The sequence below is a fragment of the Numenius arquata genome, chromosome 3 (genome assembly GCF_964106895.1).
Source record: "Numenius arquata chromosome 3, bNumArq3.hap1.1, whole genome shotgun sequence".
Lineage (NCBI taxonomy): Eukaryota > Metazoa > Chordata > Aves > Charadriiformes > Scolopacidae > Numenius > Numenius arquata.
In genome coordinates, this window is record NC_133578.1 from 51,542,196 (window position 1) to 51,554,079 (window position 11,884).

Genomic DNA, 11,884 nt, shown 5'->3' on the forward strand with positions numbered 1-11,884 from the left:
CCAGGAATAACTGGGCCAATTTTGGCACAATTGTCCTTGCCCACCCTGGACAAGAGATTGTATCTAAGTCTGCCGTCTGCTTCATTTGGCCTTAACGATTTGAGCCCTTCAGATTTTCCACCTTGTATTTTTGGAAGCTTATTAGCTTGTTGATCATCACAGACTTTGATCGTTGCACCTCAGCCTTCCTTTTTCTTAGTTTTCACCTTCTACTTTGCTCCTTCTGGTGGTATGGCACCAAAGTGCTCACTTGTCTCCACACCAAGCTCAGTATGGCATCATTTTTAAAGAAATTTGTGGGATGTAGGAGTATTTCTTCATTCAAGCATATATTGCCCTCTGTTTTACCCTTATTTTAGAGCTTTCTTTCATACAATCTTAGCCATTTTAATTGGTAGTTAGGCTTTGCCACTTGACTGACTGAAGTATGTGGGTGATGTGATATTTGCCACAATCACATTCATAGGTAAATTGCGCAAAGTCCCTATACATAGTCTGGGGTTCATTGCCTCAGTTTTGGATGTTTAAAATGTTTCCTTAGTCTGTATGATGGTCGCTGTGGTGGTGTCTTGAGAGATCATCTGGTTCCCAGAAGTCTGAATAGCAGTCTACAAAAAGGAGGTAGTTTGTGTGGTTTGTGGTGAAGATTTCCATTCCTGTTCTGCTTGAAGGTCTGTTGGGAAAACCACATATCTTCAATGCAATCCCACACTTTTCTGAGCTACTTAAAAAATTGTCTGTGTTTGAGTGTGACCTTGTTACATGTCTCTGACTTCTGTTAGGAAGAATAGAAGCTTTTTGAACCTATATTCTCTTGTGAATTCTTGGTTTTCACTTCCTGTCACCCATCGTCACAAGTAGTTCATTTTTGAGAGCTAATACTCACATAAATCAGATACTTTATTTCAGTAGTAAATGGATATTTTCTCTATCCAGACCCCTTTTTGCACTTTGTGATAGGATAGTCTATTGCATATAGCACTTCTGTGGTCTGCAATCCTTTTGGAGAACTTCTTGGAATCAGATCTGTTATCTGCCCTTATGGTCTGCTGCTGACCTGCTGAGGTGTTGTCAGCTGCAGTGGTTGCCCGTTAAAATCAGCAGAATGGTGTCTCTCATCCTATTTTCATTCTTCCATAGTGGGCAATTTTTTTTTTTTATGAGACTTTTATGACACTCAGCAATACCGTGTTTTGCATGTGAAAATACCTAGTGGGTGTTGTGTGATGTTCAGGTGGTGCATTCAAGGATCCTCTTTTCCTCTCACCTGGAAGGAGAATGCTCTGAACTTCCACATGTAACCTAGAGATCCCTAGCTTCCATAAAAGACGTGCCTGAAAGGCAAATTAATCCTATTACTTTTTTGGCAACTAGTGCTTATGAGCAGTGTTATTGTGGTTATTCAAGATTCTCTAGTTACATGTGTGCTTGTCAGGTAGAAAAAGTAGAAAATGCTACTGAAAATATTGGTAACTTTTACTTGCCACACATGATCCTGTTAGTTCCTGTTTACAACACTAGATGCATAAAAGCTCGATACAGTTATTTGTTGGAATGTACATAAAGAATTTTATAAATGGATGTAATATCTTTTACTAGGTCAAATAGTACAACTGGAAAAAGTAGAAGACCCTAACGGCTGACAGACTTGTCCTCAAGTCTGAAATAGATGAAGCAGAAATCAAAGCAGCTGTAGTCCATATTGAATTTGGTCTCTCGGACCTAATTTTCCTAAGAAAAAGAGAGACATGGTTCACAACCTAAGAAAAATGAAGATTTCTGTAGAATTAGATTAATTCTACCTACCTACAAAACCAGTATTTCAACTGAGCTTGTGATTGATGGTATTCAATATATTTGTATATAGATATTAATTTTCTTACTGACTTTTAAATGAAAGAAACAGTGCTTGTTTTGTGGGATACATTCCCTGCTGGTACCTGGGGGTTTCTGATCTTTACCTGATGTCCTTCAGAAATCGTTCTGCTATGTAACGTCTGTGTATGGGGTTACACAGTTTCATTTAAGGTACCTGGTAAACGGGTTGAAACTTATTCACGTAAGTATAGATACAGGATTGGGGGCGGCTGATGGCTCTTGTGTGGATTATTTGTTGTGTTGGTTATACGTGGTAGATGCATGCTGGCAACATTTTAAATGTGTCGCTCAAGCTTGGTCTGGATCCACGAAGTATTTCCACGGAGACATATCCCTGCTCTACTAAGGTCATCTTCAGATGACCAAGATGAACATTTTCAGTGTTCCCAAAACCTTGTGTACTTTCTCCAGTACATGTGTTCGTCTAATAAAAGATATTCCCTGTCTGCAAACCTTGTCTTGCCTATGTTTGGGGATCATACCAACTGAAACAGTGTCATTAATAGTGTCTAGCAGTGCCAGATAATAACTCTTAGTATTATGCATTGTAATGAATATGATTATTCCTTCACACTAACTCAAATTTAGGATAATTTTACTTCAGGTTACTTATATTTCCTTTTTTTATTTCAGTTCCGTGTGAAGACTGATCAAGACAGATACATATTAAATCATTCTCACAATCCAAAGCTCCTTCTAGCTTGATTTACAGGAATTTTGGGGATTTTTAAGTAAATTCTTTGGTTTTTAGTCTCCAAACCCAAGATAATCTTTTCAGCATTGTTTATTTCATTCCACAGGAATCGCTAAAACAAGTAAAGATAGTTTCAGTCAACAACCCGCTAGTCTTTCTGAATGCCAAGAAATTTCATGCTGACCTGATAAAGATAATCCAGAAGGATAGCACAAGCAGCCAGGCATGTGAAGATGTAAACAAGGTAGGATGTGCTACATGTTTCAGTAATCATGGTGAGTGTTGAAGATCATGATTGCTTTCCTTGCATTTCTGAGAGAATGCCATCAGATATTGAAGCAGATATAAAAAGGTAATATTGCAAATGATTAATTTAGAATAGAATAATGCTCATCCTTATCTTAATCAGATTCAGTACGGATTATTTTCTTATTATTACTTGAAAAGAATATCTCTGCTATTTCTGTAAATGATCCTGTACGAGACATTAAAGTACTGATCCAAAACTCTTCAAAATTTCTGGCAGAACTTACATAACCTCAGCTAATATAAGGTTGTGATTTTAAAAAGACAATGAGTAACTACAAATCTACTTGAATAAATTGTGATTTATTTTTTTTCTGGAGATGAGTCCATAAAAGATAGACACCTCATTTCTGTTTCTAACTATAATAATTCCAGGAGAATTAGGAAGAAGGTAAAGAAGGTACAAAATGGCTAAAATTTTTCTTAAAGGTAGTGTTTCTTATTAATATTTTGCACTGATTGTACTGGAAAAGTAAACAGTATGAAAATTATGTATAACTCTGTTTTGGAGAAAATCTCCATAAGTATAGTATTTTTCAAGTTTATCTGCACATAACTACTGCAACTTCCTACAATGGTCCCTAAAAGGGAAAAAAAAAACACCAACCAACCCACCCAAATTTGTTATTTTTCTGTCATTACAATGAAGACATTCCAATAACATACAATTCTTGCTGTAGGCAATTTCATCCAGTTTGGCAAACTGGGCTGAGAAAATCACAGCCATTTCTTAGATGGGTTATTAAGACAATGTTTAGCAATGTGTGTCTACCACCTCTGCTGTCTCTTGCCAAAGAGCTGTGCTACTCGTACCTACTTTGATGGGTGGCTTCTCCTCGTTCTTCAGAAAGTCAGCTCAGAAATTGTACTGCTTTTTTTCCCTTGGTTCTGCTAGGCTAACTGATTTGGATTAGTATGATAACAAACCCCCAAACAGTGAGAAATTACTTAGGATTTGCATGGAATTAATTTATGAGTTAATTTAATAAGTGTAATATGTTAGTAAGTTAATTTAATAAGTTAATTTTTAAGTTACTTAGGAAGGAGATTTTATCCTTTCTCTCTTTAGTAAGGTACTTGGCAGTACAACTGCCTGAAACACTGTGTATAATTTTTTTTGGTGGAATAAAGGTCCTTCTATAGTCCATAATGGTAGTGAAAAAACTTGTACTTTGGATTTTGTTTCTATGCTGTATTTCTGGTCTAACTCATATTGAAATCATTATAAAAAAATTTCTCGAGATAAAGGTAATTCTTTAATAAATTTACATGTCAAAAATGTTCTCACTAAAATGTTAGCATAGCAGATGAGATTACAGCAAGTAGAAAATGAATCAAAAGTTAATCTTATAAAATCAAAGACTAGAATTTGTCCTTTCAAGATTATCTTTCCCATCTTTTGACCACTTATTTTCCAACCTCTGCTTTCCCAAAAGCGTAGTGTTCATAATGTGCTTTCTAGAGGATCCAAACACGACAAAGGTTGAGTCATCAAAAAAGACTAGCAAGATATCAGTTTGGTATGCAACTTTAGAAGAATACTGAGAGACATACTCAGCAAATATTATAGATCCAATAGGCCGCTGCATGCAACATGATTTCGGAGAGAAGGAGTTAACTTCGATACTGAGAAGCAGAATTCTTATGTATTGCATTGATTTTTCTCTGGTTACTATGCATTGGACTAGTTTTCTCTGGTATGTTAATAGTTTGCTGCTTTTATTTCAGTGTGAGCAGAACACATTGCTCTGTTCATCTCCTAATGGAAGTTGTCATGGTGAGTTTATTATCTATAAACAATATTAAAACCCAGATGGATGTAAGTATGCAAAATGGTTCCACGCTTTTCTATTTATTTCTAGGTGAACTCAAATTGTCTGGAAACTAACGTTTTCAGTTAGACCATGCATTCAGCAAAGCATGAGTGCTAAACACTGTTAAACTCTGTTAACCTTGGCCTAACAGGTCTTACTTATTTTGTTCTTGACTGACATTTTAAGAATGAAAATACCTTTTCCGTAGGCATCCCTGCTTATTTCTCATGAACCACTGTGTGCATACTGGGGACAGGTACGCGATCCGGGGAACCACTTCCTGCATCACTGCCTGGATTGGTCTTCAGACGGAGGCCTAAGAGGCTGTTCTGCTAAGCCCTGGTCTTGGTTTTTTGCATTGACAGCAGGACTTGAATATTCGTATGGAAAAGTAAAAATAGGATAAGATCAGAGCCATGTTAAATCTTTGGGCTTTTTAAAGCCACTTAGGAGAAAATCTCACAAAGCATCAACCGATTCATCAGTGACACAGTGGCCACCAATATTGTGCAGTATATCAATGCCTGATAGAATAAAGAAAAAACCTAAGGGTTTGCTTTCAATTAAGGATTAGCTGGATAATTCCACTCGTCCCACATTTTATAACACTTAAATCAAACCAGAGCACATAAGTTCCCATGGGACAGCTGCAGCAGCCTTTTGCAGAAGATACTTTATACAGATGACTTCATTGTGGATGGAATTAAAATATTCTGTTTATTTAAAACACTTATAAGCACTAAGGCCACAGTAGAGAATCTGATTTGGGGGCTGTTTTCTGAATGTTTACATTTATTAACTAGACTCATGACATTTTTATGATACTACAGTGTTTAGTTTACTTGGGGGTGACAGAGTACTCTGCTGTAACATGTAGCAGCACAACGATAATGGCTACCGAAGACATCCAGGGCTACACTGTAAAATACTAAAAGACTGTAAAGCACTTTATACGTGAGGAGATTTTTTGGAAGGTCTTGGCAGTGCATGTTTCAGTCTTCTTTTAGATGACCTGGTTTCTTATGTTACAGAAGTGACAGACAGCAAAAGACCTCCTTTCTGATTGCTTAAGTCCTGCCTTGAGGACTTAAACACTCTGTTGTTCCTTGTACCAACCAGTCTATGGTTAGTCTTCATGAGCTTTAAAATAAAAAGCCACTATAAAAAGGAAAAAAAAATATGGGGCTTAAATTTTTAGGAAGGAGGCGAGCAGGAAAACATAAACCTTAATCCTTACAGCAGTTGTCCTGGAGGGCGCAGCAATGTACATCTTCATCAAAATCTTTCTCCTCCTGGGGAATACCGTTGGTCTGTATCGGCGCCAAATTAAATAGCTGCTGTTGCCCTTGTCCACTGGTTCAGAGGGGGAGCAGGTCTGCACCTACCTACCCCCCCCATTCAGAAGCCAGGCAGCCTCTCCAGCAGTGCAGGATGCCAGCTGGGTGGGAAGGTGGCACGAATAAGAAATAGGGAGAAAGACTAAGTTTTTTTGTTTCAGAGGTGGAGGAGGTGCGTAGAAAAGATTACGGTGAGCAGCCTAGCAGATCTCATAAATCCTTTCTTGGTTTCCATCACAGTAATATCAGGCAGGAGGTTTCCTTTTAAATCCTGTATTTTTGTTTGTTATTTATCTGTTAATGTACATTGGACAGTACAAAGGCAGTAAATCTCTGGAGGTGCAAGTCCAAAAGGCTCTGTCTCTCATGCTACTGTCAGAAAGGAATTAGCACCATGATAAATCTACACCATGGGGAAATTCTAAGTCCCCTCAAGAGTTTAAAATCTTTTCCTCTGCTCTGTCAAAACCATTTAGCTTAACCCATCTTTACATTCAGAATTCCTCACTTCATCTTTTTTTTTTTTTAGTTTTGTGCATTATGATAACTAACATTTGTTCACAGAGCAATGTAAATAAGATGTGCATTATTTTCTGGTTTTCCCTTTATGAAAGCCAGGAATCATTTATCTATGTGTTCAGGAAGCATTTAGTACAGAGTCTGCTTAGTTTAATCATGAGATGCCCTGAAGTTGAAGAATGAGTATAAGACCTTTTTTTCTCCAGCATCAATATATGATAGTATATAAAAAATTAACCAAATAAAAACTTGCAGAGTAAAATCTTTAACATATTTTTCTTCCCTGTAGGAGGATATTAGTTAAGCGATAGGAAAGCATTTAGGTACTACAGAAATTAATGTCCTATCAGAATTTAAGAGAAAGATATATTCTCTGTGTATCCCATGTAAACTCTTCCAAATAAGTCAAGATATTATCCTGACTCATTTAGAAATTCAGATCTGAAGAAGCAATTGTTTAATTCTTGAGAGACTATTCCTGTTGAAAACATCTCACTAATAATATGTTCTGCCAGTCAACACTTCGTCCCATTGCTCTGAACGTCCTTCATTTGTGTTTCTAAAATGTGCCATTTACTTGATTGATACCCCAGTACATAATAGTAAAATTTTTATTGTGATAGTTTGGACTTATTTTGTTGAACTGTCATTATTCTTATATGCGTTCCTTGGCTATTCTCCCTTATAATTAAAGTTTTTCATTTATCAAATGTGCAGGGGAATCGTTGCAGACATGTCACAGTGAGCCGCGTGTTTTGATATTAGACTGCAGTGGGCTGAACTTCTTTGACTACACTGGAGTCTCAGTGCTGCTTCAGGTATTCGTGACGTCAGACAAATTCTGTACATAGAAATATAATTACATATACAAGTTACTGGAGCCAGCTACTAGTCACCTCACCTATATCAGTGGATAACCATGTCGCTTGTGGAAACGCTGAACACATTTGGTATTAAACTGCACTGTGTTTATATATAAAATTATATAAAAAATAATTCTAAAAATTTTAGGTGACATTCAGTGCAAATGTAAGTATTGGTATGTAATAGAGATGAGTTCCTGAACTTTTTTTTTTTTTTTCTTTATTTTAAAGCCTTTTTAGGTCATATTTGACCCTGCCATGTCAGTTACAACAGCTGGAGTGCAGCCATCTGTGGATTTACCCCTTTACAATTTCAGCTTTTAATTCTGTGATTTTATCCGCATGTCCAGCTTTCTGCTAAACCAGAGGTCTTAATGATCTCCATGATTTCTCCTGTGGGTTACATACCTAGCAGGCTGGGTTCTTCAGGCATTGCAGAAGCTCCCAGAAGACTAAAACCAGTAACCACATAATGAACAGTTCTATATAGTGGGTGAAAAAATATGTTCAAATGCGATTTCTTACATTTCCATTGGGTTTGACATTTAATAGTTGTGTAGTGGGTACAGATTTAAGTGGGTATGCAAGCTTGGTTCATATAATTTTTCTGAGTAAGATAAAGACTAGATTTGAGCTTGGGTCTCAGCCCAGGACTTTTCTCACCCTAACCATTTTCTCAATTTACTGCAGTGGTTATGTAGTGAAGTAAATCCTGCCTTAAAAATGTTAAATCAAAGCTACATATATAGGTGGGGATGTTATCAAAAAGAAAATTGGAAAAATAAGGTTAGTGGGAGTTTGTCTTTATTACATCTCCCCTCAAAATACAGGGCATTCAATAAAGCATTAATTAAAAACAGTAATTGTGAAACTGTTTTCCAAAAGATCTTAGAGACCTCAGAACTACAAATTATATTGAAAAAGTGTTTGACAAGTTTGTAAGAGGTATGTCCGTTGGTGGGCTGCAAAGTGCACAGGTTGGGAGCGCAGCCTCTGAGCGAGTGGCTAGTCCAAAACTGAGTTACTCGGAACAGGAGCACACTCAATATTGTTACACTCCTTCCCGAAATGTCATCACTGCTGCTAGAGTTGGAGGGGTTTTTAGACTGAGTAAACCTTTTCATTTACCTTTAAAAATAGGGTATTCTGATGTGTTTGTCATTGACTCTCTTCTCCCAGAGTTGTCCCACTTTACATGGATTATTTAAACATTTTTTGAAGCAGGGACTGCTTTGGAAGTTCCTCATCTTCCAGAAAAAAGCCCTACTCTTTACTTTCTACCTTATTGACTATTTAGTCTCCATGAAGTTGAACATTTTTGAAGACAGAATAAAGAACAACTTACCGCGGAATGTAGCATGATGGTTATGGTGATTTTCTGATAGACTGCTGGAAATCTCAAAGTTCCCTAGGTCCGATTCATCCCTTTATGTGCTGGTAGATAAGTGTATGGTGAGGAAATGGGGAAATGTGCTGAAAAATGAGGAGTGGAAAAAAACCCCCAACTGAAAATACAGTAAAAAGTGCAAAATTTTTAATCAAATTCAGATTTAATTCTCAGGTACTTTGAGGAGGGGGGAGGAAATTAGTCTGGGTTTATGGTGTTTCCATTATAGAAGGGCTCGCTCTGGTGGCTGCTGGCAGTATAGCTGCAACAGCAGCGCTTCATGCTCCCTGCTGGCTTTGAATATGTTATTTTTGCGTATTTTATTCTTTGTTGATATTTTAAACAGTTTTTTTTAATTTCATGTTTTCACACGTATAGATTTACATGGACTGTAAAAACAGGCACATCGATGTGTTGCTAGCACACTGCAAAGGCAAGTATCAGCTTACAGCAAAATTTTTAACATGACGGTTTATATATCCTCACTGCCTTATCAGTGCTCATATGTTTGTTTTATTGCAGCTTCCTTGATAAAAGCAATGCAGTACGGTGGAAATCTTGAATCTGAAAATCCCGTCTTCTTTGAATCTATTTCTTCAGCAATTGATGCCGTTCAAATTCACAGGGTGAGATGTACAGCGGGGGTAGGGTAGAGTCTGGAGGGCTTCTTGGATGCTGACAACCATTTGTTAAAGGCCAGGGAAATCTTAGTTACTCAGTGAGCCTTTTGTGCAGAAAGCCTTTGTCTGTCTATTCTCTACATCCAGTCCTCAGCCTCTGGACTGCAGTTATCAAGTTTTTCCTGCTGGCTCTCTCTTCCCATCACCTTTTCCCCTTTAGCAACTACTTCTTGGGTCTTCTACACAAGATCCAGAAGCAATATGTTGTGGTGCGTTAATCTGGGTGTGTTCTCCACTGGACAGGGTAATATCATCTAGAAACACCTCATGTAGCTTCTAGGTGAGGCAAATTAACTCGCACCCAGTTCTGCATTACTGAAACTACACTCCGTTCCTCAGCCTGGGCTGCTTAAAGCTGCTTCACACAGCGCTGCACTGTTCTGACCAAAATGCTTTTGGATCCTTAGCACATTTTTTTAGCTAATAAGCTTGTCTGTACCCTGTAGCACTGTAGTGCGCTGTGTTGACTCACCAGCGGAAAGGGGGGAGAGGAATTGCATGAGGTGGAAGAGAGAGCTAGAGGGAGAAGTAAGGCTTGGCTCAGAAACTGAGGCTTGAGGCTTGAACATGTATTTTCTTGCTCAATAATAATCCTTGCTTTCCTTGTTAAAAGGCTATAAACCTGGGCCTTCCTCATAAACCATGTGAGCCTTTTCCATTGCAATCCCAGCGTAACTGAGCATGCATTACAAGTAGTGTGCTTTCCCGTGGTTTTATTTATGATTCCAAACATGCCTAGAGCTTGGCTCAGAGCCTTCTCCAAGAGACATTAAACTCATCATGGTCTGTGGTTTTGGTTGGGTTTTTTTTCCTCCACTTTATATTTTGCTAATTAAATTACAGTTGCCTGTGGACAAAATCACTTTCCACTGATTTATCCAGATAAGGTGAGTTGGCACAGTTGGTCTAGTGGATTGACCAGAAAAACATGTTCTCGTCAGAGCTTTTCAACATTTTTCATTTTGTTGCCCTGAAAAATAAAATAAAATAAAATATAAAATAAAATAAAATAAAATTTACTAAATGATAACTACAGGGCAAAAATAATGGGGATGACTATTGTATACTTTGTCTGGGTCTGATTAGATGAATTAGGATGATCGTTGTATTATAAAATGCCTGCATTCTTTATAGACATTAATTAACCTTCTTAACATTCTTGTACGATAGTTATGTACGAGCATTTCCCATTTTATGGAAATGGGACATGGGAAAACCAGGACAAATGTTCTAAGTGAAAAGGGAGAGTTAAAGGTCAGAAGCCCACTTTTCTGGGAACTTATCCCATGTTTCTACCAGAGATGCTAAGCAAATCAAAACTCTGAATAGTGGCTTAGCAGATTAGTCCAAAAGGCTTGCACACAGCTTCTAATTTTAAATGTAGTTACGTACAGTATATATATGCTGCTGATGCCTCTTCAGAGTATTAAAAGTATGTGATTTGGGGGTTTTTATGTGTTCCTTGTGTTTAACACCTGGAGATAAGAGAAGATGGACAGGAGCGTGAGAGCAATAACAGCACCACACTGTGACAAACACTGTGAATGTACTCTTCCTGTGCCTTTTTAAGATGCTGAGGTCAGCAGGAATTTTGTGTGTTTACGTGAAGTAAAAATGGCAGGATAGGATGGGATGGAATGGAATAGGATAGGAAAGAACAGAAGGAAGGAGTTGGAGATTTATGGAAAGTGATTAATTCCAATTTACATTTCAGCTTCTGCCCACAGCAAGAAATAATCTTCCACTGGCAGAAAGGTAGAGTCACAAGGGCTTCATGGTTTCTTTTCATCTCTGCCATTGTTTGGAAATGCAAAGATGCTCTTATCCACGTCCTCCAAGGATAATGTCATGTAATTCTGATTTTTATGTTGATAAGTTGATAAGAGACTCATCTGTTCCTTTATGCGGTTCGTCCTCATCATAAATAACTTTCTGATTTATAGTCTTTATAACGGTGTCATTTCCAAACTAGCACTGCTTCATCTGCTAATTGTATGTGGCATTCTAGGAAAACATTATAATACATATTTTTTCTGTTTCTCCCAATTTAGAATTACAGCAAGTTCAGTGAGCAGAGTGAAGTGTGATGTCGACCCATTGAATATGACGAATTTGATCTGCTCATATTCAGAATGAACTACACCACAGTTTCTCCTTAGCTTTTTTCTCCAGGGGGTGTCATAGATGATCTTTTATATGCCAGATATATATTTATAGCATTCAATAATGACAGATCTGCCACTCAGAAAAAAAATCTTTCAGCTGCCATCACTCAAAGAATGTTCATACAATTGTTCTGTAGTGGTTTTTTATAATATTTTTATATGCATTTAGGTACAAATTATTAGGAAGCAGACATGAGGTACTGACTGTGTTTACCATTCTTTGGTAACTGTGTTTACTATT

The 11,884-nt window shown here is 37.5% G+C and overlaps 1 protein-coding gene across 1 annotated transcript in view; it reads left to right on the forward strand.

The window, feature by feature from the left end:
- The window catches only part of SLC26A7 (solute carrier family 26 member 7), a 69,636-nt gene extending 58,071 nt beyond the window's left edge, over positions 1-11,565 (forward strand). The window contains exons 13-18 of the mRNA XM_074145261.1: positions 2,679-2,816; positions 4,607-4,655; positions 7,266-7,366; positions 9,177-9,231; positions 9,321-9,424; positions 11,530-11,565. Coding sequence (XP_074001362.1) covers positions 2,679-2,816; positions 4,607-4,655; positions 7,266-7,366; positions 9,177-9,231; positions 9,321-9,424; positions 11,530-11,565 — 483 coding nt within the window. The remainder of the gene's footprint in view (positions 1-2,678; positions 2,817-4,606; positions 4,656-7,265; positions 7,367-9,176; positions 9,232-9,320; positions 9,425-11,529) is intronic.
- The last annotated feature ends 319 nt before the right edge of the window (positions 11,566-11,884 follow it).